At 30.9% G+C, this 27,546-nt stretch overlaps 3 protein-coding genes across 5 annotated transcripts; all 3 read right to left on the reverse strand.

Annotated features, from left to right (window-relative positions):
* Window positions 1-834: 834 nt before the first annotated feature.
* LOC105248910 (ras-related and estrogen-regulated growth inhibitor) lies at window positions 835-8,427 on the reverse strand. 3 transcript variants are annotated; one of them, XM_011253981.3, is made up of 6 exons: window positions 7,717-8,427; window positions 6,050-6,163; window positions 3,044-3,100; window positions 1,654-1,727; window positions 1,299-1,565; window positions 835-1,224 (listed from the first exon to the last, which is right to left on the reverse strand). In XM_011253981.3, the coding sequence occupies exons 2-6, from the start codon at window positions 6,144-6,146 to the stop codon at window positions 1,069-1,071; spliced, it is 651 nt and encodes a 216-aa protein (XP_011252283.1). In that variant the 5' UTR covers window positions 6,147-6,163; window positions 7,717-8,427; the 3' UTR covers window positions 835-1,068. The 3 variants fall into 3 exon arrangements, with proteins under 3 accessions (XP_011252283.1, XP_011252284.1, XP_019882349.1); XM_011253982.3 differs by lacking the exon at window positions 7,717-8,427 and adding an exon at window positions 7,137-7,305; XM_020026790.2 differs by lacking the exon at window positions 7,717-8,427 and having other exon boundaries at window positions 6,050-6,280.
* Window positions 8,428-8,683: 256 nt separating this feature from the next.
* On the reverse strand, window positions 8,684-10,290 carry LOC105248909. The gene is made up of 5 exons (XM_020026791.2): window positions 10,277-10,290; window positions 9,826-9,963; window positions 9,571-9,664; window positions 9,389-9,502; window positions 8,684-9,015 (listed from the first exon to the last, which is right to left on the reverse strand). Exons 2-5 carry the CDS (start codon window positions 9,883-9,885, stop codon window positions 8,876-8,878), a joined length of 408 nt encoding a protein of 135 aa, XP_019882350.1. The 5' UTR covers window positions 9,886-9,963; window positions 10,277-10,290; the 3' UTR covers window positions 8,684-8,875.
* A 2,906-nt stretch (window positions 10,291-13,196) lies between these two features.
* LOC105248912 (tyrosine 3-monooxygenase) lies at window positions 13,197-24,903 on the reverse strand. Its single transcript, XM_011253983.3, has 7 exons — window positions 24,442-24,903; window positions 18,204-18,315; window positions 17,777-17,902; window positions 17,398-17,457; window positions 15,772-16,591; window positions 14,612-14,975; window positions 13,197-14,278 (listed from the first exon to the last, which is right to left on the reverse strand). The coding sequence occupies exons 1-7, from the start codon at window positions 24,508-24,510 to the stop codon at window positions 14,111-14,113; spliced, it is 1,719 nt and encodes a 572-aa protein (XP_011252285.1). The 5' UTR covers window positions 24,511-24,903; the 3' UTR covers window positions 13,197-14,110.
* Between the last annotated feature and the right edge of the window lie 2,643 nt (window positions 24,904-27,546).

A 27,546-nucleotide genomic window follows, 5' to 3' on the forward strand; every position in this document is an offset into this window, starting at 1 on the left:
TGAAGAACACAGCACTGCCATTCAAAACTAATAGAATAATTAAGAATTATAAGATTTAAAAAACTTTACTTTTTTTTATAATTCTTGCATTTATTCATGAATTAATAAATTAATCAACAGTTCTATTTGATTGTTATCTATTATTATTATACTTTATTTTGTTAGTCTATATATATTTTTTTTTCTTTCTTTAGCTATAATTCTTTAATGTTTTGTATTTAAAATATTGAATAAATAATTCTAAATAAATAATATTATAAATTATAATAGATAATAATTGAAAAATTTTCCGATGGAAATTATATAAATAATTTATTTGAACGAGAAGGAGAAAAAGATTACGATTTTACAGTTATAATTTATTTTAGATATAATAAATAAATAAAATATTTATTGTTACATGATATTTCATTATCAGTACAAAATAAATATAGTATTTAAGTCTCAATATATTTATATAATAAATTTATATAACTATTTATATATTGATTACACACTTTTATAATCAGCCTTTCTTTATAATATACTATAATATTTGCTTAATTTTGTTAGTATGATAAAAAATTACAAAATATATTATTTTGTATAATATACAGAAATTTAAAAAATTAAAAGCAGTTGATTGTTTTTTTGTATATTATGCTTTTTTCTGAATTTTTTCTAATTTTTTTTAATTTCTAGATTTTTTTAGTACATTTTGGAATTTTAATTTTAAGTTGAGATTTAGATAATTTTTTATTATATATATATATATATATATATATATATATATATATATTATTTATAAAGATTTGTACATTCTATATGTTATTCAATATATATATAAATCTTATTACTGTACAAATTTGAAACTATGATATTTTCTTTGGCGTTTTTAGTATTGTAGAAAGTGTGAGAAACAGGACAACTGAAAATTATAATTTTATTACATAATGATAAAAAATTATACTTTTGAAAATGTCCTCTTTTTCATACTTTGCTACTTTTCTAGAACAGTTGTATTGGTCTTTTATCATAAGACATCCATTTTTTTATACATGCAATATGCAAATACTTAAAATAATGATGTTATTCTTTTGGTAGAGCAGAGTCACTTTTTCCTCGCGAATAAGCACGCGTTGCTTTACTACCAAGCATTCTATCTAGCAAAGATTGTTTATTTCTTCTTCTAGCTGCGAGAACTTCTCTGCATAATTCGTGGAAGGATTCTGCGACTTGAGCAACCTATACAAATTATTGTTACTGTTTTAAGAAATTTATAATTCACAATTCTAAATATTAAATAGAATTTCAGTTACCTGCTCAGCAGCAGTTATTTCACTAAACCAACATTCAAAATCCTTCGCTAATATCTCTCCTTCTTCAGCACTGACTTGCCGTAAATGAACCATGTCAGCTTTATTTCCAACAAGAGCAAGAGGCATTGCAGCTTCAGGATCAGCCACCGCTAAAGCTTCTTTTGCCTTTCTAACAAAATTGAAAGAGTTTCTATCTGTTATTGAATAAACTAGCAACAAACCGTCGGCCCATTGCAAAGTTTCCATTGTTGGCAATTCACCCTCACTCTGAAATACCATTTAAGGTACATAAGAAAAATTCTTTATAATAATAGTTAGTTAATATATGTCTGAGATTTTCTTAAAAAGAAATTACCTTTGGACATGTATCTAAAATCTCAAAAAGAATAGGTTCTCCATCAACTAAAACTTCATGTTTGTATCTGGTTTCTAGAAAATAAAATAAATTTCCACTTAATTATATTAATAATAACTATATTTTATTTATAGTGTAAATATGAAATTTACACTATAATGAAATTTCCACTTAAATATATTAATAATAACTATATTTTATTTATAGTGTAAATATGAAATTTTGATTAAAAATAAATTTATGTTAATTGCGATAACTTATAATATTATAACAAAACATTTTACAACACATAATTTAAATTTATTTTTAATTCTTTAAAAAAATTAAACCAATAAGTAATAATTATATAAATAAATGAATTCATTAAATGAATTTAATCAATTTTTCTTTCATTTATATAAAGAAGATTGAAAATCAGCTAATGTGAATTCTTATCATTTACAACGAGTATTGTTTATAATTGCCAGTTGATTTATTAGATTTAACTCAACGCGTGCTTATTTTTATATTTTATTCAAATACAAAGTATAAATTTTTGACATAAAAGAAAATGCATCAATAAAAGTAAATTAACACTTTAATTAATATTTTTATTATTGCTTTATTCTTATATCTTTATATATATATCAAATAATTAATAATATTTTCTTCCTTTCATTTATTTACAATAGTATGATTTGATAAATATTTTCTTAAACCATAATAATAACTACTCTTACAACTGTTTTTTATGATTAAAAAATAATAAAATAATTTTTATATTTATCAGAATATAAAAATCTCTCTTGACAACCTTCTAATTTTTTCATGTAACGAAAAGAATATTTGTGATTTGTAGATTTAACTACATGAATAAAAAGAATTCAACACAATTATCTATGCAACTTTTCATAAATACTTTACGCAAATATTTAAGAGCTAACTGGCCAAATTTGTATATCGTTAAGCAGTCTCTCAGATTGAATTTAGTTTAACATGACTAACTTGACACGTACTCCTCTTTTACCTATGACCGTGTCTATATTTGTATAAAACGATAAGTTTTGTTCGAGTGTGTTGTATCAACTTTGTATTAGTACTCGTTCTGTCTAGTGTCAAATTCGTCGACGATAAATTTAGAACAGACACGGCCTGAGGTATGCAGAAGGAGAATATACGCAACTTTGTAGTCGCGGATTACAGCTGCTGGCAATTTTTCAGAACTTGTGCGATTCTATCATATGAAAAAAAATATATATGTATGTATGTATGTATGTATGTATATACATACATACATACACACATATATATATATATATATATATATATATATATATATATTAACATACATAAGTTCTATAAGTCATACAAATTGATAAATTGGTGATATTGGCATTATGATCTTTCTCACCTGATTGATGATCGTATTCCCCAATGTATCTTCTCGTTAAAAATCTTACTGTCAATGCTGAAATATGATTAAAATATATCTTATATATATGACTAATTTAAGCGCGACATAATTATGTTGTACGTGATATAATATAATTGAGTTGGTAAATTGTAATGACAGTCCACAGGCTACTCTCATATCTCGAACTCGCATATATCACAGTAATTTCATCCATCATTTATTACAGTTGTATCTATTTAGAGAAAATTAACGTAGAAATACCATTTTAGGCAATAATTTTATATAATAAAATGTAATTTAATATTTAACTACTTAATTTTTTGTAAAAAAAAGTAATATAAAAATTAGTATTTAATTTTATTAATAATTAATATCTAATTAATATATTTCTAATCGCAGCAAGAAATTTTATTAATTACAAAATTAATTAAAAATTAGCAAGTAAAATTCAAAGCGCGATAGGAAAAAGAAAATCGGAGCGCAAGGAGAAAGAAAAACTTGTGAATTTATAATTAATTTACTTGTCAATTTATAATTAATTTTTTAATTATTATTATTTAAGCTAATTTTTTTATTTTAATTAAGAAATTTTATGGACATTATCATGTAACTCTCTCTCTTTAATATATTTAATTATAATTATCATGTTTTATTTTAATGTAAATTAATTGATGATATAATTCATTTTATGTATGTGTACACATATTTAAAAGGTTGATATTTTTTCTCTAATTTTTGAAAATAACAATTTTCAATTATAGAAAAATTTGTATGAATCCGAAATTGAAACATCAAAGCGAGACTTTCACTGCTATATAGTGCTCAATCTTCAACGCGTTGATTTTGTCCATTCCGTTAGTCTTAATGTCTCACATGAACGTGATAAAGAAAGGTTGATCATTACTTTGATATACGATTTTGCACGATATGATACTGCATCTAAACATATTGCGATTCGATCTCGGGAAACGAGAGAACAACCTAGTGACCTGCTTCTGTGAGGTATACCACACTATTTTTATCACAAACCCAAACCTGCCATGGCGCCATAAAATTTTGCGCGAATGATGCGTTAACGCCACTATGGTTTATTTCATCTCAAAAAGCGATGGACACCAAATTTTTATCGAACATAAATTATCTATATACATTTGAGTGATATATAGCCAGAATTTAATTTTTTGACATTATAAAATTTACATTTTGCAAGATTAATGAATTTATAAATAAATAGATTGGATAATATATTGGAAAAAACAAAAAGGTAATTTTTAAGCCAAACTGTAAATTTAATGTAGTAAATTTATTATTATTTCACATATATACATATTTTGAATATATAAACAAAATAAATGTATATATTCCATGGATTCAAAAGTTAAAGTGTACATTAAGATATATTTCTATGAAACATAAAATGTATTGGGATCTGTTACTTGAGATATTTATACATTGTTTATAATGTAGGTTAATTTTGATCGACAGAACATGTGAACGTTTTGAAATTTAGTATAACGATCAAATTATTTGCATCGGAATTTGTAACTCAAAACATTGGGATGTTACTCTTCTCCTTGATTTAATCTGTCAGATCAGAATTTAGAAATTTTGGATGTGCCAAATTTTTGGGAAAAATTTAATTTTAAAAAAATTGAAATCAATAGAACATTGAAACATATACACATAATTTTTAAGTGAATTTAAAAACTATACATTAATATAAAAAATTACTGTATTCAAAATAGAATATTATATATTGTATGAATCTAAAAAAAGGAACTATAATAATCTCGAAAAGATAAAAATCTCTTTTGAATGGATATCTCTTTTGAAACTTCTTATTTAAACAATATCTGTTTATTGTAAGTTATATTTTTTTATTTTATTATATTAAATAATACAGTTGCCTCAAATGTATAAAAGATAATATCTCGATATGAGATTTCTCGATCATAGAGAGATATGTTATCTCTCTGTATGATCGAGAAATCTCATATCGAAAGCATAACGAAATTTCAAGACTCAATGATGATTCAAGAAGGAATTTTAGCAAAATTTTATAAATAGCAGTCATGTATTTTGCAACCGATAGAAACGCACATCTCTCTAACGAAGACCAATTATTTATTCACCTATGCCTTTACCATTTGCCATTACCAAAAATACATACGGTTGGCACTCTCAGAGTCCTTAACGCATATCTCCATCACGCTTGATGTGCTACTTATATGAGTATTTGTATTTGAATTTAGAACGTTAATATTTACGTTTTATTATTCTTATGTTATATTATAACGCGAGGTTTTTTCCTTTTTGAAATACATTTTTTAATTTTATTCTCCTTGCGAGTGCTTACACACATGCAGGCAATGACGCGATTTTACACATATAAACAGTGTATGAAATGGATTTAGTCGTGATTATATGCCAAGATTTTTCGATTTATGTCAGATTCGCATACGTCCGAGACTAGAGCTTAAAATTGTCGCGACTATTTGATATTTCATCCGTCACTCGTTAATATGCATATATTTATATATTGATACAAACAACAGATTAAAACAACTACACGAAATTGAAATAAGTAATAAAATATTTTTAAAAGCTTGCCATTAAAATTTTAAGATATCTTGTTTGATGTAATTGTCATTGTCATTGTCATTTTTCTATCCATAACATTAGGATTTGTTTAAAAATTATTACTGTGTATAAATTGTTAAATAATTATAAAAAACCAAGCATCATTTTTTATTCAGTGATCTGTTGCTTTGTTCTTTTTATTATCACATTTAACTGTCTCAATAATCTTTATATTTTTGCTTCTTAATGCGTGATACACATTATTTTATCGAAATAAACTTTTTTATCACAAAATATTAATATTGATGCCGTAGTGTGTATTCTTCAAAGTTTTATCACATTAATATTGATATCAACATTGATATGGAAAGTCCAACGAAATTTCATTATGAACTTTAGTTCTATCGAAATGCATTCACTTACCGCTTTTGCCAACTCCTGGTGCTCCTATCACAGCTACTTTGACTTCGCACAGCGAACTCTTCTTCCTTCTGATGCCTCTAATTGCATTTGACGTCATACTATGAACATTTGTTACTGCCGGAAAGAAAATTAGACAGGACGTCGTCAAACTATCGTGCGAAAATGTCTAATTATCTAACAGAGTCTTCAAATGCATATTAAATCATTTTTTATCCTGTCAAAAGGATATCCCTAAATTTACAATTATTACTATTATTATATTATAGTCATTAGCAATTATTATAATTATTATTATTACTACTTTTATTATTATTAATATTATGAATTTAAAAATTTATATGCTTGTGTTAGAAAATTAATTATTTTTGAATAGATTATTCGTGTGCTCTTTTTAAGTTTAACTTATTATTAAACTTTATTACGCGAGAACTAACACTTCGTTGTTTTGAGTTATCGAGCCACGTCCATTTACCGAGTGTTCCGTTTCCTCTATAACGTAATAGAAAAAAGCGAAGATTTTTATAGTACTTCGTGGCATCCGCCGCTTGTTTCTCTTTTGGGCGCGTGTTTGAATAAGTCGTGCTATATACTTCGGAAGAGGAAGGGAGTGGCAAAGAACGTCTGTAGGAAGATGTAGAAAGAAAGAGAGAGAGAGAGAAAAGGATAGAGCGAGAAGCGCAAGGAAGAGAAGGCAAGATGTGACGGGTACATTAATAGAACAGTTTGCACGCACATGTCTCGTGGAATTTTAAGAATTTCTCTTCCACTGTCTAACAATGTACCAAAGTTACGAATATCGGATACGAGATTGTAACAATAGTGGGATTTATTACGAAATTCTCTTGAAATTTCAATGATGTAGACTTGATACCATTTCTAATCAAATTTATTAAAATTTAGTGACTTTCATGGAATTTCTATCTAATGATAACATGTCATTAATTATTATTTATTAATTTATTATTTATTATTTATTATTTATTAAATACTGACAATTAATAAATCTGCGAGAGATAAATTGACTTTGTGCGCACGCAAAATTAAGCGCTCTTCTATTAATTGTTAAAGCATTAATGTCTGCACCGACCTGTATTTAACGATATACTTTCTTAAATGAATGCACGTTAACGGGTCTCTCGAAGCATTTCACTGCATAACAAAGTAGCTGCGATCATATAGCGTACATATAAATAGACGCTGCTATAAGGACATAAAAATATGGAAACAAGCACATCTAATATAAGTAGACAATATTTAACAAAACTAAATACAGCCTTTTTTCATAAAAAAAAATACTTTTTTTATTAGCATACAACTAAAGAAAATAGTTTTTTATCCATTATAATATTATAAGAATTTAAATCATCGCATAAAAAATTGTGTTATACAAAAATTTAAATATAAAAATTTAAATATAATATGCATTATTGTAATAATATAATATCTTGTGAATTTAAAATAAGTATATACTCGATAAAAATTTTGCATTACATAAAAGTATAAATGATTATCAATATACGGTGATTTAGACGAGAGAAGCTCGAAATGTATTCTCAATCATCTTATTTGTACATATATAAAAAAAATAATAACAATACTATTTTTTTATACATATAATTATATATAATTAACATATAAAGCATATAAGTAATTTGACTGCAACTTACCACACTACACTTATCAATATTATTTAATTATCCTCCTTTACTACACGTTCATCTAATGATTCATATCACAATCAAACTGCTTGCCGAATAACGAATATTACAAATTAGGAATGTACATATAATTGTGATTCGAGTGTGAAATATAAAGTGTGTCGCTCAAAGAATTATTTAATTAATATCGCAATCAAAGATTAAAAATCGAACGCTTAAACTTGTTTTTGACGATCAAACGTAGCATTCTTGTATTTTATTTTTGCCAGATTGCACAATCAAATCATATGGAAATGAGAAAAGAAATAGATTGGCTGATGATTGCGCGTATATCACGTGGACTGATTCAAACGTTTCATTTGAATTCGCGATGCGAACCGCTATGGCTCTTGGTCTTGGCGCGACTGTCTCGTCTTATTCTCTTCTGGAGACTCGCGAGACCCGCCGATTCCCTTATTGCTCTTATGTACACGCGGTATCCGCTTCCGGTACAGATGTGCGCGCAGACGAAGGTCGAGAGATTCGAAACGGCCGATGTCCCCGAAGTGCCGCGACGTGCCGTCTTCACGTCTTGATAAAATTGGAACGCGTCGTGGACATACGCGTCGTAGCACGATTTGAAATGAGAAATCAGTATGTAATCAATTATTTTTATTTGAAAACGCGGAAGCTTCGCCAAATCTTGATTAAATATTGCAATTAGTGACAATTATAAAAATTACATCTATTAATAAATTGATGGAATAACATTTATAGCGAATAAAAATCTAATACTGATACGATGACTTTTAAGATTGATTCAAATTTATGATCTGGTTGAAGATGCCATTTTTTTGAAATATTTTCTGTTTAATGATAAAATTGTTGATGCATATATAAAGCACAAGATAAATGTAATATTGTTTTATGGATAATTGTATTTTATTATGTTAAAAGGGGAATAAAGAAGAAAAAGAATTATAAGTTTACTCCAATATGACAAATGATGAAAAGGATATAATAAGAATTGTTGCTATGTGAATTTAAAAATATTGTTCTACAATTGTTGATAATTTAACAATGTGATATAACGTTAAAATTATTTTTATGTTACTTTCACGAATAAAAGTAAAGATACGATTCTCTACGTTTATCGACATCCTTACTACAATAGATACAATTCGTTCGCTTAGAGGAGCCACGTGTTGGTGGACTTGAAAATTTCCTCTTTTTCGATCTCATCGATCTGCTCTTGGTGTCGTCTCGAGGCTTCTGGACAACCACCAAAGAACCAGTTTACAACTCGCAGCAGAACTGGTTTTATTCGATCTAAATAACAAATCAATTTAATTATAATCAGACTTTTCCTGGAATTAATTTACATTTATTTGCCGTAATAATTATAATAATTGGCTATAAAATATCATCTTAATAAACAGCCTCAATATGTAATTTCCTCTGGAATGTAAACATTTAATGTTTGTTCGTATTATTTTTATACATTATTATATTTAAAAGTATCGTCAAACAGAAAACACAAGACTCTACTACAAATGTAATAATTTTTTTAGCTATCGATTAAGTTTGTTTTAGAATATTGCGAAAAATTACTGTCTTTTCTTATATAACAATACTAATATATATACTAATATATGTGTTCATTTCTTATTAAAAGATTTTAGTGCATTCAATTATTACATACTCGTTATAATTGGGGGATTCTCGTAACAATTTTGAATGATATTATTTGTATCATGAAGCAATTGGCGATTTTCTCTTCGACTATCAAATAACTCGCTTTTTGTAAAGACTTCCTCTATATGTAAAAAATTACCATAATATATTCCTATTATGCAATATATACATGCGAAATATAAATTATACCGTAATGCGAATCTACTATTTGCCCATTTATAATTCTTGTCATGCAATTTTTTTTAGATTGATGTTGGCAGCCATCTGCAATTTTGTCGCGCTTCTGGAAAAAACACAAGAAAATCTTTTACATAAATTATGGAACTTGACATATTATTTTGATTTGAAAAAAATATTTGTATGTTTGTATAATAACTATAAATCATAAAATTCATAAATTTCTTCATAACTTTTATGTACATTTTTCATAAAGGCATTTTTTACCTGTTTCGTCATTGATAAATAATTATTATTGTAATCTTGATGATCATTGTCTTCGCACATTGATTTATATTCGATGTCATTATTATTAATAATTTTTGAAATGTGATCTTTTTTTTGAGATGAAGATGATTCTATTTCCTGCGATAAAAATTTGCGTTAGAAATAAATATATGTATTATATTATTATATTATTAATTAATATAATTAATATAATTAATAATAAATATAATATAAATATATGTATTGTATTATAAATTAATGTGTCTTTGAGTTATATATTATGACATAATAAATAATAAATTATGTGAATATTTTTTATGTAGACTGAACGAATTTATGCTTTTAATATCATAATTTAATCTGTATTACATCTGTAATGTTTAGTTTTTAATATACGCGAATAATAATAATTAATGTAATATTTAAAGTATTTTCACTGTGATATTCTTACAATATTTTCTGCAACATAATTTTTATGATTTCTAATGAATTTTTCTTGTTGCAGATCAGTATTGCCATTCATCCTATCATCTGACATTTTACGTATCGTAATCTTTGTTTTCGGAGGAGAATCATTCAAAGTTATTACATTCTTCCTTTTGTATTTCTCATCGATTATCGACTTCTGCTGTGAGCTATCACTGTAAGCATTATTATTATTTTTATCTTATCTTATCTTTATCTTATCTTTATCTTATTAATATTTCATAATATCATTGTACTTACCTCGTATGATTATGACAAGAAAATTTCGAAACTAAATTTATAAATACAATTCGATAAATACAATTCACATAACATTTGAACCAAGTAGTTAAAAACATATGATAAAATTTTATAAATTTTCATATAAGAACGCAAATATTTTTAATAAGAGAGATTTGCGATCAAATAATATACTTGATCGTTCATATTTCTATATATCGGTTAAATGTCATGGAGACATGATGTGATTTAGAGACAATATATAAGTATAAAGGGTCAAGTATGTGATTTGAGAGCATGTGTTGTTCTTATTGAAAATGTTTTTCAATAATTTATAAATCGGAATACTTGATTTCATAAACAATCCGATAATAATGTTTTTAAATAATGTGTTCAATCAGATATATGTACATGATTGATCTTGTCGTTGCACCAGATTTTGATGATATATCCTTCAGGATTGAATTTGGATGACGATGATTGTGATGTGGATGACATTCATGTTTTTCTTCAGTATTATGCTTTATATAAGTTTTCCTCTTCTCGGATTTGCTATAAGATTTTTATATTTATTAGGGCTTTAGAATATTAATATTTGCAACTTAGTAATATTTGAATAATAAAGCCATTCTCGATGCAAGTGTATATCGTTCTTTATAAACCAATTTCATAAATAAAATATAAAAGAAATGATGTATCCACAAAAATATATCTGACCTAACAAATTTATAGTTATTGTCATCAATATTTATTTTATCAATGTGTTTCTGTTCATAATTTCTTGTATTTTCTTCGCATACTTTTCGGTATAATTCTTGTATTCTTGGCTTTTTATTTTCATCTTGCTCTTTTATCATCATTTTTTCGTATTCAATTTCAGTCGCAGTTAGGGCAAATTTCAATCCATTTGCAATTAGATCTATCAAAGCGCAGCATATTTTCCGAGCATCTAAAAAGTCGTGTTTATTCCTTTAGGTAAAATAGATGTATAAATGTAATTCATATTTATGACTCTAAATAAGAAAGAATAACAGGAATAATTTTAAAATTGGTTACAAAATCATATTCTCTCTTTTTGATTATACAATAAAATATATCAACTACCTAAAGAAATAGATAGAGAAAGAGACAGAAAGAGAGAGAGATTTTTGCTATTAAAAAAAAATTAACTGTAATATTTCAGTGAAAAGAGATTTATGATTAGGTAATATTCTTGTAATATTTACATATTACATAAGTTTTTAATTATATTCGAAAGTCTATCAAAAAAATCCATGAGTGACGAATGAAAGTTCTTCTTCTCTCTCCTTTCACTCAACTTTTTTTTCTTTTTACTTCGACTTTTTTTTCTTTTTACTACTCACACAAGCGTGACTTGGGCACATAATACAAAAGGACGCTACACAACATTAACACGATTAACGAGAGGCGCTTCAAGTAAGTGATCCACTCAAGCACGCTGAATTTCTCATCAAAATAACCTAAGTAAATAAGAAAGTCATTTGGATGATACGAGAGAACATTACTTTCTTTTACCATATCCATTATGCAATTTAGCAGACACGCATTGCATAGCGAGCGTAACGATAAACACTGTAAATTTCATGATCGACGAGATATGCAATTTTTTAAGTATTATTTTTCATGTTTTGATCCTTAATCAATTGGTATTCCAAGAATAGAAAAAAGAAAGGAGATTGAACAGTGAACACGTGTGCACTCTGAAGAGATGTCCATGACATAGGAGGCAGTTTCACATAGGAGGCTTCGTTTTGAACATTCATGTCAAGCTACAAGCTAGTTATGCATTAATTATGCATTAGTTATGTTTTAATTAACCATACTTTGGTTTGGTAACCATACTCTCTAAAAGTGAATCAGTGTATTATCACTTTAATCAGTGCTGTACTTAATAATTGCAATCAGTGAGTATTTACTGTTTTTCAGTGATAATACACTGATTCACGCTAGTGAAAGTAATATATATATATACTACTTTCACTGGAGCGAGAGAATCAATGTATTATCACTGAAAAACAGTAAATACTCATTGATTACAAGCAGTTATAAGTACAACACTGATTACAGTGATAATATACTGATAATACACTTTACTTTTAGAGTAACGAGTAATATTTTCGTTTTAATTACACTAATATATCGCGTAAAGAAATAGTAAATCATGTAAGATTTATATCTTAATTTTTTATTATGCTCTGTAACTTTACAATATAATACAAAGGAAACATGTCATATGTATCAACCGCCTTTACTACAATCTAACGAGGGTGGGTTACACACACACGTAAACGTACGAAAAAATTGTCTCGTACGAATCGGCGCGATAGATTGAAAACACAGCGTGCGCAAGCGGGGACTCGCACTACTCGCTAAATAGTGTCTCTCTAAAATAGTCTAAAGTAAAGCAACGTCGCTTCTCGTAACTTCCGCAAGGCTACCCGAAGACTAATATCTCCACAGAATTCGATCGAAGAAGAAGCGACATATTGAACTATCTAATAAGAACACGATTTAAAGATATATTATTATCTTTTACGAAATACTGTTTTAACTCGATATACATAAATTCTAAATAAAGTATGACAAACTGATAAGGACATTTGTTAAACGCTCATCCGTGTCGGCTAGTCCAGAAAGATTCCATATCACCACCATCTAGCAATTTATTCGCAAAAACAAAATACTGAACGCTCACATTCAAATGACGAAATTCTGTCATGACGAAGAATCGATTTCGCGAATTTCATAAGTTTTGAGACTACGATAACTCTTACCGACAATCATTACACATTACAATATTTGCTAAATACAGACTGCTCTATTAAATATCATCAGTTTACTGGATTAAGCGAATTCATGCATAATAATGTAAATAATACAATATTATATAATAAAATAAAATAGAGTAATAATATAATGGTAATGTATGCGAATCATACGCGCGTACACGTGGCGAAAGAAAAATAATGCTATCTTTTATAGCGAAGATAACCTTGTGATATGTACTTTTGTTCACTTGGCGCCTCATAAAGAATACTCGAGGGCATAAGATTGGGCTGTCATGGAATTACTTCATCCACAAATGATTCATTATTCAATAAATCCGTGCGATTATCTTGACGCAACAATACATTATGTTGAGTGACATTCGCGTACACCGAAGATTTGTTGTATTTTACGTGCGTAACTGAGGCGCGCACACGCGTACAACACATTAATGAACGATTTTATACAATGGCAGATAAATTGATGAGCGCAACGAGGATGATGATAAATTCTATCGAACCTAGAAGTTGAAATCTTGATGCAATTAAAGACTTTATTTAAAACTAATATATCTTCCAACCTATAATTTTATAAAAATCACCAAGCATTCTCAAAATATGCCATTCAAAGGTGCGTCACTAGATCTTATTAAAATAAGCACAGCAGATTATCAAGAATTAGTGTTACCAAAGAAAGTTATTAATCTAAAACACATGATCGACTTCAAGGTTCGATGATTCGCAAAAGGAATAATCGAATCAATATAACGAAGATGCAGTAGAAGTTCTCATTCTTACGCAAAATGCTTCGCTTTCATTTTATTGACAGCATTTGTGAGGTGGGTCATCTCAGTGTTGAGTTGAGAAATCAGATCCTCCAGTCTATCAACGCTATCGAGGACTTCCACACGTTGCGTATGAGGATTGTATCTAACTTCGAATGGCCGGCTCATGGTGGCCACCTGCGAGAGAAAGACTCGTGATTAAGCTTATTTATTCAAATAAAAAAATTACAGACAGCGGAAAAAATTGGTTATGTTTATCAGTGATTACTTTCTTCTTGTACAATAAATTATGAAAAATTAATAGATAGATTGATTAAGAATATTGTGAAAAGAATACAGAAAAGAAAAATTATTTCCAATTATTATTCAATTAATTAATTTCCTTATTTTCGAGCTAATCAATAATAATAATAAAATTAAAGCAAGTTTTGAAAAATTCCAGAAAATCCATTCTATGAATTAATGAGCAGGCAATCATTCTAACATATGATAGAAATAATTAACGCTTACCCAGCGACGGAATTTTTCCTTGGCATCTTCGAAGCTTTCGGCTACGTAATATATCGGTTGATATTCCTGATCTTGATACTTCTGGAGAGCAGTAGTTGAAGGATCGAATGGTCGATGCTCACATTTATCGCTCAATGCGTGCAAGAGTTCACCATAGGCTGACAACAAACCAGCACCATAAGCTTTGACTTCGGGGCCTTCCTTGCAGAGACCAAACTCGATCGTAAACCAGTAGATAGTGGACAGTTTCTCGATTTCCTCATCCGAGGCACCGAGGGATGCCAGACCGATTTCTTGTGAGAATTGAGCAAAGCTAGGATCGGCCAGAAGCGGCATATGACCCAAGAGCTCATGAATGCAATCTCTGCAAATAGAAACAAGCACTTGAAGATCTACATCGCATGTTTGTTTTAAAAAATCTGACATTTCGCGTTTGCATATTTATCACTCTTTTTTTGTCCACTTTAAATATATGAATAATTTTAATATACAATTTGTTCAGCAATGTTCAATTTAGCTGTTAGATTTTAATTAAAACATAAGTCGAACGTGCTAAAGTCAATTAAGATGCATCGCCAGATGAATGGCGCGAATCAAATTGAAACTTCAGAGAGCTATTTTATTCTTACAATCTGCAGAACTATCGACGGTTCCTGAAAATCGAACTGTAACGCGACTCGCTACGCGGAGAAACGATTTTGTAACTGCGGAACTGAGTTATCAACGCCATCGTGTCGTTAAAAGCCAATTAGAGTTCCATTACGAGCTTAGAGAGGTGCAGTAATTTTATTATCATCGTTCTCTGTGTACCGGGTGCAGGCTCCCGTCATAACGCAATATCGATTGCCTTGTAGTTTGACGCGAAGGGGCAACTGTAACATGGACCTCGACCGATCTTTACAATGTGCGATTTTTAAGATGCATTGCAGTTTTGTGCTCTCGCGACATGATATTTTATCAAGTCTCAATATATCGTGCACAATATTTGTAACACATATGTCATAAAAATTTATAAGATAATTTGTAAAATAGTACGTGCGTAATATATTCGAATGCCATCATCTCTGAATAAATAACATAATTTTTAAAAGAAAATTTTTGATAAGCTACATGAGAGAGAGAGAGTGAGAATAAGAAATAAAAAGTTTTAAAACACTTACGGTTCAGGAGTGTGATACGGGCTGTTAATATGACGAACGTATTGAGTGCTCTGGAATACCCTAAAGGCAAGGCTGGACAAGAAGTCACGCGCCGTCAAGAGACCGGCGGCCGGTCGAAGAGTAAATCCTGTATTTCTTTTCAAGAAATCGCTAATCTCCTGCAATTGTGGTATACGATGAGACTCAAAGATCCTCTCCTCCTGCAATTTCTTGAAGACTCTCTGGTATTCTATGCACGCGTGCTTGGGTACTAGATCCAGCACGGTGTTGAAAACGCGCGACCAAGTCTCGTTCTCCGTCTCGGTGTAAGGAATGTTGGGCATCGGGTCGCCATACTTGTAAGCGAAAGCAATTTCGGCAATGACCTTGCGACGGGCACGGTACTCCTTGTCGGCGAAGCCCGGATGACTCATGTCGAGATCCGGTTCGTACTTAGTCATCAGATGATTGCAATTGTCAAGGTCGGAAGCGTGACGGGGGAACCAGGGATCTTTGATGCTGACGGAATTGTCGGCGAGCAAAGTTACGCCATCCAAAGCCGAGCTCTGTCGCAGATTCCTAATCAGCTGAAGAAGGCTCTGCCTGTTCATGTCAATCTTGACCAAGACTTCGAATTGCAGACCCTCTTTCTTCGAAGGTCGCGACTCGACATGCGTAATTATGCCCTTGAAATTTTCGATCGTTTTTAAAATTCGACCCAAAGAACCAATGCCCTCTCGCAGTCTCAGCACCAACGCCGCTTTCTGCACGCTATGCTCAGTCTCCGGAGATTCCGCTATGGTCTTCGCAAGTACTACTTCCTCCTCGGTTAATCCAGAATCTACGGAAAATTAGTTTAATTTATTAGAAAAATTAGTTTATGCTTGATGGTTTTATCAAAAGGAATGTTTTATTTTATCATCTTTCTCAAATTTTTTAAAACTTCTCGTCACTAAGTGACATTATTTTAACATACGAGGGAACGTGAACATTTTATGTTATACACGATAGATAAAATAAAAAAGTGCTCGTGTCGTAATTTCGACCATAAAACTCTGCGGGAATGACTCTTTTCGTAACTTCTCGCGAATATCTTAAGTGACTTCCGCGGACGGTAATAATCGGGCAATTCAAAGTCCATTTCCGCATAGCGCCTTACCGTCACGTCGGAAACGGCACCGTCTCTATTCGACCGCGGGGGTGGCGAAAAAGTGGCAAAGTAGCCTTCATTGTCGTCGGCGCGAACGTGCCGGCGAGATGGAAGGCAATGCGAAAAGGAATAACCGTGTTACACATTTTTACGCGGGCTCGCTTGCGGGATCTCGAGAAAGGCTCTGCCCCGGTAATACGATTCTAAATGCACAAAGCGGCTTCAGAAAGCGGGGGCGGCTTGGAAAAAGATGGAAAAAGCTCGCGGACGTAATTTATCCCAAGTGTCGGTCGAGCACTCGTCCTGTAGCCTCGACAATGGCGACCGTTTCACCCTCCATTTATCGCGTCGTTCTATCCTATCCAGCGTACATCATACGCTTACTTTCTTCGCTTATTTCTTGTTTCGCTTATATATCATAGCGTGATATATCATAGCGTGATATTTCGCGACGCGAAAAATAAAAGTAACCGATTATTATCAAAAGGTACACTTACCGTCATCGTCGTCGTCATCTGGTTTTTCATCGCTATCCGATGAAGCCTCCGCTTTCGCTTCTGGAATTACAAGTGAATTCGTGCTCATGCCATATGCAACATTTATAAGAAACATTTATAAGAAAAGTCGTATTATCTTGGATACACTTGGTGGTATAGATACATTTGAGATATGTCGTTCAATTTCATGTAATAAGTATATTTTATAAATATATTCAAACATTGTCATATTAGATAAAATTGTCGTACATTAATAATGCTGTAATATGTTAAGTAAATATTTGTAAATGTTAATAATGCAGTCATATCTTATACATGTATCTCACGCTCCAGTTACCCAAAGATCCTTATAATTTATGCGCAATATTTATGTACAAACCTTCCTTCTTTGCTGCACAAATTAACGACTCTACTTGTTCATCGTCACTCGATGAAGCATCAACATAATGCTCTTCTTGGCCTTGTTGTTCCTGAGTACAAGTGATTGTCTGATCGGCGTTCGTGTCTATTCAATCCAACAAAGAAACATGTCATGCAACATCGATATATACACACATATATATACACATATTTTTATAAAATGTCACGCCTATAAAATTTAATATTATTTATGTGTATGTGCAAAACATATTGATACATAATAATTTCTTAATATTAAACATGCATATATTTTTATCTATTTTTTATACATACTTCTCTATCTTTGTCTCAAACAAATACATTGATAATATGATGATAAAAACATATAATTACATATAATTTAAAAATATTGATTGTACCAAAAAATATTCAAGAGCAAGACTCACCATTCGCTCGTTGTCGAGCTTCCTCGAGTACGCTCTGTTTTGTTTGCTTGACGACCAATGTCTCAAAGCGAGCATCGTCTACGAGGGAACGTCTTCGCGCTGGATACCCATTCTATAAATATAAATAAAGAATGTCATTTTATTATTCACCATTATGCATCAATAACAGCATCGAAAATGTTTTAACGTTATTTGTGCACAATTAAGTTTTAGATTTTATTTGTATAAAATTATTTTTGTTCTGATGCCTTTTATTATTCATGCATAAGCAATTATAGATTTGACTTAAAACTTTAAAGGGCGGATATCCTCTTGCCTTAATTAGCTAGGTTTCGCTTTCCGTGGTCTGTTCATGGCCACCTTTGACATGAAGCGACACGGAAATCTTGCCTGTCAGCTCGATTGGGCATCGCTTAAATCGAACAAGGAACAAAAGACACGGAAATGAATTTTCGCGACATCCGTCCTGCTGTTGAAGGATAGGAAATGAATTAATTCCGGCAGGAGATGGAGAGATACAAAGGAGCTTGATCGCCTTTCAATCTTTAGAAGTAGATAACATATGGAAAAGTTTTTTTTATTCTCATCGTGTGAATATAATGTAATTACGTAATGTAATTAAAAATGTTTAAATATTAATACATCTTTTGTTACATGAAATTGAAATTTTTTTACTTGAAATATTGGCATATTTTAAGGTTTTATATATTAAATAGGTTTTATATAATAGAAGAAACATTTATATAAATATTCTAAGAGACAAAGATAAAAATATTCTGAAAGACAAAGATATTAACATCTTGGAAAGCGGACAAGCATGCGCCACCGATCATTCAAATTCCCGGCTGTCACGTATTCACCGTCGTATCGGAAGCCTAGTTGCATTTTCTAGCAGAGTCGTCGGTTGGCACAGTTTAGAATAAGTATTTAGCAATCCCTTAACAACCCAAGTCGTGAAGTGGGCCAAGTACTTTGATGGAATGGATGAACGATGACTATGTCGGGAAATTGCGACATGAAGAGATAACGCACCGAAGGAACAGCGAATGTGTGACAAATCTCATCTCAATGAGACGATAAAGATTGAAATTAATTAATTCGCGTCGTAAAGCTTGTGCGAAGACGGCCATTCAGCATCATGAATTGCGACTGTTGTGTTTGAAAGTGACAAATATATGCAAATATTTGTCGATTAACCGGTTGAGGTGATGATAAGTCATCTGCGAGAATAAAGAATGGAAACCTGATGCGCGATGACAACTCGACAGCGCGAATCAAGCAAACGGCAGGTACCATAGGAATGTTGTTGTCGACCTTGTAGAAACGTACGAACATGCCGAAGATGCACAAGAAACTGACCTCGAGTCAACAAGTCGAGTAATTACCTGCTGTATGATGATGGAATCATATTCTAAACGAACAGGATCTCTCTCTTTCTCTCTTTTTCTTTTTATCTTTCTCTCTCTTTTGTTCGTGCTTCTCTAACATCTAATTAACCCTTTGCTAAAAAATATTTATTGCGCATGTATATATGTATGTATGTTTTAATTAAAACACGTCAAGTTAGACATAATCATATAGTTATTGCAATTGACATTGATAAATTAAATCTGCTCTCTCTTTGAATTGACAGCTTGAATTGATATTTGAATATCTATAGGCGCATTTACAGCATCGGGTAATTTTTTCGATTGCTTTCTATCAAAAGTTTCGATTTAGTCAATTATATAAATACACGTTTTTAATGCGTAGCAAATAATGTTAATATGATATATCTAGAATTGATTTAGCATTAAAATTGCGTTTGCATAATTCAACTTGTTACTAAATTAAAATAGCAATGCGACAAGTTTGAGGCGTGCGGAAAGAATTAAGAAAGAATGCAAAAGCGCATGTCAGGTATGATGAAATTCGAAAATAATTAGCCTTCGAGTATCGATCCGAACGGAAAACATACGAACCATGGCAATACATGTTACGTTGCGCACACATCAAAATCCCGACATTAATGTGACTCTTCTCACTTCGATAGAGAAAAAAAAAGAGCAAGAAGTACGATTAATCCAGTCGATTAATCAGATCGTGCGTATTAATCCAGTTGAAGCAGTTGGCGTTTAAATAAAGCAATTAGCATAACGGATTCGTATACGTAAATGCACACACACACTCGAATTGTATATGTCAAAGAAGAATCATGAATGCAACAAGCGTTTACGAATCATGAGTGCAATACGTGTGTAGCAAGCCTCCAAAGGCGAATAACGGGTGTACCGTTCAGGGACTCCTTCGTCTCTCTCTCTTTCTCTTGCTCGTGTGCGGCCTGCTTTATATACATAATTATTCCGCTCTATCATATTTATAAGATATTCATAATTATCATATGCAAGAATCAAGGCCGAAGATCAATTTTGCAATAGTCGATCAACGATAATAGTAACAGTAGCAGTAGTTTCAGTATCGAGAAGGTGTTACCGGATCTCATTATATATTCATGGAATAAATCCGTAATAATTATATTACAAATTCGCGATTTATTTAATAATACTTTCTTTTAGAAACGGAATTTAAGCAAATAATCTTTTAGAAACAGAATTTAAGCAAATAATTGTATAGATAGATCGTAAAGTAATTGAATTATATCTCGAGAAAAATTATTCACGATAATCAATCGTTCAAACCGTATTAGATCAAATCAGCTGTTTAGAATATAGACAACAAATTTTTAATTGATTAATTTAAATTTAAATAATAAATATAATGAAGGTCTTTAATCACTGAATTAAATGATTTAATTATTGAATGTTTGAAAAAGAGATAAAATAAGATCCGCATTGACTTTGTGAATCGATAAGAAATTTATTCAAGGTCGGTTCACTTTCCACCCTGTATCGCTGCTATTCGCGCGATATTTATCGATCTCGTATAACTCCTTCTGAATCCGATCCAGTATCTGAAATCCGGACTAATTCGCGCACGATCCGTTGGAATGAGTCCGATCGTCAAATAGAAAAAGTTAAAGTCAAAACAGTATTCGAGATAATGAAGTATATTTAATCGTGTGAATTGAATACGTTTTAAATTTATGCAATTAATATATGTTAATATATTTCCAAGATTTATTATTTAAAATAGAAAAAAGATATTGTTTTTTCGAATTGAAATTATTAGATATATATATATATATATATATATATATATATATATATATATATATATTCTCAGATCATTTTGAGAAAATATAGAAACAAAAATATTTTTTTTTTTTCAGGAAATTTTCAATTTTTATTATATACAATAGGATGCACACATTCGCATTTAGTTATTTTATAGATAAATCTTTTTAACTATTTTAAAAGCATTTACTTTTCAAAATATTAATCTTTTTATTTTTTTTAAATTCGAATTTCACTAATTAGTACGTCTGTCTACAAACATTAATGATTCCGGCTCATAAAATATGCGGAGAAAGTGTAAGATTGACTTAGTCATCATGTATCGTCGTATTTATACAGACGTAATGCAAAGAATAAGTTATAAGGCGTTTAGAAGAAGTCTCTCTCTAAGTATCATGTCGAAAAGAAAGTATTGAAATCGTATAGAAATGTATTTAGGTTTTTAAATTTTAATGTTGCATCACGTACAAAACTATTAAATTCTTAAATTACTACGATAACAATACTTGATACGCATAATATCTCATTATGTATAAATAAAAAATACAACGTTCTTGGGAAACTACGCGATTAACAGTCGAACTCGCAAGTATCAGCGATTTGTAAGTCATTTACGATAATGGGATTTTTATGTCAATAAATTAATCTCTCTCCGGGAAATCACAATCCGGGAATGAATGTGATGTATCTTTAGCACATTAAAGAGATAAATGCGCTATCGCGTGAGAAATGAAATATTTAACTTTGCCGATTATGATTCTTACGCAATCTACTAAATTTTGCATCGTTGTTTACAGATACGCATACGTAACGAAAAATATGCCCTCGTAAAAGTATCTAATATTAGAAACGAATAAACATTGAATTGGCCTTATGATTATGGCATTTGGAGAATTCATGTGCGTTATCTGCACGCAATCGAAAAAGAAAAGCAGTAACCTCGAAAAAATATCGATTAAAATCCGTTATTGTGCGATTCTACGCTAAAATGTCATTACGCAAAGACAAGTCCTTGCGAGCTGTAATTTGCAGGCTAGAAGTATATAAATACAGATGAACACGTGTACACTATTACAAGATATCGTCGACAATTATAGCCAATATTACTTACTCGAGAATACCTTTGTAAAGACGATCGATAATTACATAGCTATTTGCAACCGTTTATTTCGAGCTTGTCATTAATAATCACACTCGAGAAAATGCAAACCGTCGTGGAAACTGTGCAAATACGATTTTGCAGAACGCTGCTGCAGAGGATGTAAACATTCGCAAGAGAAAGGGGTGTGAAAATAATTTTATACGATACGTAATGTTTGACAAGAAGAAAGAACGTTATTTATCTTTTGACCGACTGCAGACGACAGGAAAGTAAATCTATGTCGAGAGAATCACCGGTTTCTCTCGCGTGTCTTTCCGTAATTGAAAACAGCTGATTCGTAACTGGCTACTTCCTCGTATAATCTTATCGGAATTATTTCCCTGACAGATTGAATTTTTCCTGCTCTTTAAGTGTATCTTAATCTTGCATGAGCTGTCTTGTTGTTAATTCTCGAATTTCTCGAATAAAGATTTATGCATATGAGTCAAATTTATCATTAAATGGAATTCATCAAAATACCACACACCCATTACTTTGATTATTTCTTTCTTATTTCCTGTTTTGTATTCGATAGTAACTGGGACAAAACAAATCTCGACCTTTTAAAGCGATGAATTTGCAACAAATAAAAATAACTGCACTCTAATCTTTATTTATCAATTATTTCACATGAATATGAATTTAGAAATATTTTTGCGTATATAGTATTTATATATTCTGTAATATTTATATATTCTGTATAAATATTCTTTTAAGTAGTTTTACTATTTTGCTGAAGGTCTAGATTTTGCGAACAGCTTGAAAATGTCAAGATTTTGTATCAGACCGGTTTTGAATTACTGAAACTATAAATCCCCTCCCATTATGAAAAATTCTTTAATTAAATTCATGTAAAATGTGATCTCGCCAATTAAATGAGCATCAATATTGCGGCAAGGTCATTAACATTGCGTAAATGATAATAACAGAGCGTATGTACTTTCTCTGAGGGCGAGGATTCTTCTCAGTTTCGCCGGGCCTACGTGAGAATTTCACTTACTTTGATCGCTACTTATTGAGATTCAGAAAGAGCCGAAATGACACACATGCACCTTTGAACAATTTTCTGACGCAATTTTTTCACATTTCGAAATGTACCGTTAGAAAAAAAATGTACCGTTAGAAAAAAAATATAAAAATCTAACTATAACAGAACACATTTTTTTTTATCTATGTATGGAAATCATATAATTAAGTTAGAGTGTAATCGAAAGAGACATTCACTTTTCTGTACTATGCGTACGTAATTTTATGATAATAACTGTTGCATAAAACAAGATAAAGTTGTAGCAATTATATTTATTCATCAAAATAGAAAAATTACTATATTGAAAAATTAGGATGACGGCAATTTTCAGACATGTACATTCAGATGTATATATAAATGTCAATGATTTAAATGAACGGCTGAGTTCCCGCGCTTTGCTTATCACAAAGCATTTTCGATTGAACCTGTTGCACTCGACATGCATGTGAATGTAATAATGGAATTATTTTGATAAAAGAATTATAAAAATTTTTTTCTCGCAAATAATTTGCAAGTATCAAATCAATTTATCAAATATAATTTTTCAATTAAAGAATATAGTAAATATGTATACAAAAATAAAAATAGAACATCTTATGTCAAAATATTTTTTTCTTGCACATAATTGTATCAAATATTTTATAGAACGTTTTCTTCAACCTTTGTATATTTATTTATAAATTGGAGCAAATCTATAAACTGGATTTTAATTTACTTATGAATCAAAAACTCGTAATTTTTCTTTCGATTTTTGATTTATGATACTTTTCTTTAATATTATAAAAATCAAAAAAAAAATTACAAGGGTCGGTTCATAAATAAATTAAAATTTTCAGATGTTAACAGTATGTGAGTTTTGCCAAGTTTAAACATTATTGATACAAGATCAAAATTTACCTCAATACTGTAAGATTTCTTGATGGCGAACATTTCACGGTTCTTCTGGGCGGCTGCGACTGCCATCATATCTTCCTCGATACTCGTCTTTTCTGGCAGATTTTTCTGATAGCGATTAATGTTGGAAGTTCCTCGGCTCAACGACTTGATCAATCGACTTGATCTTTCAATCAAAAGTCAAAAGTTCTCGACCTGATAGCGCTCACTGATGCAATAACAAGAGGGTTGTGAGTGAGGTCTTCACTGTCGCTCGCAAGAAATTACACGAATGAATTCCTCGAGTTGATTTACGCGATTTTAATATTCCGACGATAATGTCCAGCTGCGTCCTCTTCGGCCTCGATCCGTTTGGCTGTACGGTTCGACTACAACAAATGATGAGGACGGTGGTGCGACAACAAGTCTCCTCTACTACTTAAGTCCGCTTTTAGACGGAGCGTACGAGCGAATGCGTTTACGGGGCGGATTGCCGTCGCATATAAACGTTACCTCCCTTCACCGTCTGCTAATGCCGGGGTGCCCCCACCCTATCGTCGTTTCGGATGGTCCATCGGCAGCAGCCACCGCCACTACTACCGCCGCCACCGCCGCCAACGTCGCCGGCGCCGACGCTGCTGTCATTGACGAAGACCACGAGGTGGTTCCTCATTTAGCATTTTTATAATTCCCATCGGATCTTCGCGAGAAATTGCGTTTTTATTAATGAATGATATAACACGAAATGTCCCATTATCTAGATAATTAAGAGGAACTCACATGGAATCAACTCTGCTTATCTGTGAGAAATTCCTTAGTCTACATGCAAATCGATCGACTCTTTTTGCTTGAAGAAAAATTGATCACATATCAGAGAATTAATTAATATACATAATCTAGTGATATAATGAATATTTTTCAATATATAATTTTTCAATATATATTTTACATGCTAAATAATGCACTGCCTAAGAATTCTAGCAGAACACTATTTACATTTTAATGATATTAATAATCAAAATGATTGGAAGGAGTTTAAAGAATATATAGCTCTCGATCTTATATTGTAACTGTAATTGACAATAAGTCGTGTATCGAGACGAATTCGAGCAAACGTATAAGCGTGTGATGTTTTAAAACGTGGATATCATTTTAGGATGTGAATGATTGAGTTGCCAATATCTTTTTCTGGATTCAACCATATTTGTAGCTATTTAACCATATTTATAGCTTAAGCTTAAAATACGAGATTTAACTCGGTGAAAATTGGTATTTCGATGACTTAAAAAAAAGTATATTTAAGAATATCGATAAAAATATATAATTGACAATATCAATAAGCGATTAAAATATCTAAAAAAAATCTTTAGGTTTTTACATGATTGTTTTAATAATGTATGTATCGCGACACTTAATTTTATTTTTCAAATAATTATAATTTCTATTATATGTTTATTGAAATATAATTTCTATTATATGTTTATTGAAATTATTAATTTCTAATTTCATATAATTTATAAATATGGATAATTATGGAAGTAAAAATAAGAACATTAATCAAATATATACATTTTATATGATAATAAAAAAAGAAGAAGACAAGTTGGATATTAAAAATATATATTATATTTAAGCATTAATTTAAATAATATAATTATATATCGCATATTCATAAAATCCTTATTATAAACCAATTTCTATTATCTTTTTCATATTTTCATTTTTTCGTTAGTTTAACATTATACTGCTAATATATAAAGTTAAACTGTGAAAACAAATTATTGCATTTTACATAGATAATTTTTTTGCAACTTTTCCTCTAGTTTTGCGCAAATTGTGTATTAAAAGTAAAACCGTAATTGGTTTTGCGTCGACGTCATCGGAACCTGCTTCTGGACATTGACGTTTGCACGATCCTGTATTTTGCATCAATCCTCGGCATTGATTCCACTGTTCAATCGTCACTTCTGTGCGTCACGCATTCATGTACATTACGCACGTACGAGCGATCGTGCGTACAGTCGAGTGATCGTTCAGAGAAAGATTTTTCGAGAGAAAATACCATACATGCGATCGCTTTTTATGACTTTCTAAAGATTCAACTGCGTACGGTCCAACCTATATATTCGCCGACATAGTGCTGCGTTCGATGGATGCATGAGGAATTGTGATAAGTATTGATGATAAGTATTTAACATCGACGATAAGTATTAACATTATCAGCATTATTAAGAACTTGATCTGCATAATAGCACGATGTGTACATGAGCGCATGCGGAAATAAAAAAATATTGACTTTGCGTACTATTACACAGCGTTGCATAACGGAAGTTGAATAGAGACCTAGAAATTCGATTCTTCTTAACTAGCAGCCGTGAGATCATTTAAACAAGATGATATATGGCCTTCGAAAAACTTATTAATTGAATGCAAAATAAAAAATACGATGCTGTTATTCGAAGCAGGAAAATATGTTTTTTCTCGGGAAGATGGGCTTTGAATATTTAACATATATGTATTCGATTCAAAACACTGAAAAAAGATCCGTAAAAATTCAAGAAGAATTCAAGTAGAAAAATTCAAGAAGAAATAATGTACTTTGGTGATGAATTCGACGAGATCAATACGGAAGAGACAATGCTTAGAACTTCCTGACATTCATTTTAACATTCAAGGTCCTACAATCGACAATACTTGATTGGAACTTATCATAAATCAAATAAAAAGAAGACGGACAAAAATTTACAGTTAATGGACGATAATTTCACAACGACTGCCGATTTAGTAATATGTTAAAGAAAGATATCTCTTCCTCAGACGTCATTCATGTGTGCCGCGGTCGACGTCACAAGTCACATTACTTGGAGGCACGAATAGCTGGGAAACTCCCCGAGTGGCCGAGTTGAATTCTCTGGCAACTTCCTTAACGGGCAATCCAGGTTCGAAGTGTGGATTCCCGGACTGGGAGTTTCCAACTATAATCATTTTATCGTCTTCACCCAGCGAAAGAATCGTTCGATAATCGCCACTCGTGAATCACATTCCAAATAATCTAATACATACATTACTTTCACTCCGCATTCATTAACATAGTTTTATTTCCCAGAGGAAGTGTGTACAGATTTAATG

Source organism: Camponotus floridanus, unplaced genomic scaffold, assembly GCF_003227725.1.
Source record: "Camponotus floridanus strain SB8 unplaced genomic scaffold, Cflo_v7.5 scaffold60, whole genome shotgun sequence".
In the NCBI taxonomy this organism is placed as follows: Eukaryota; Metazoa; Arthropoda; class Insecta; order Hymenoptera; family Formicidae; genus Camponotus; species Camponotus floridanus.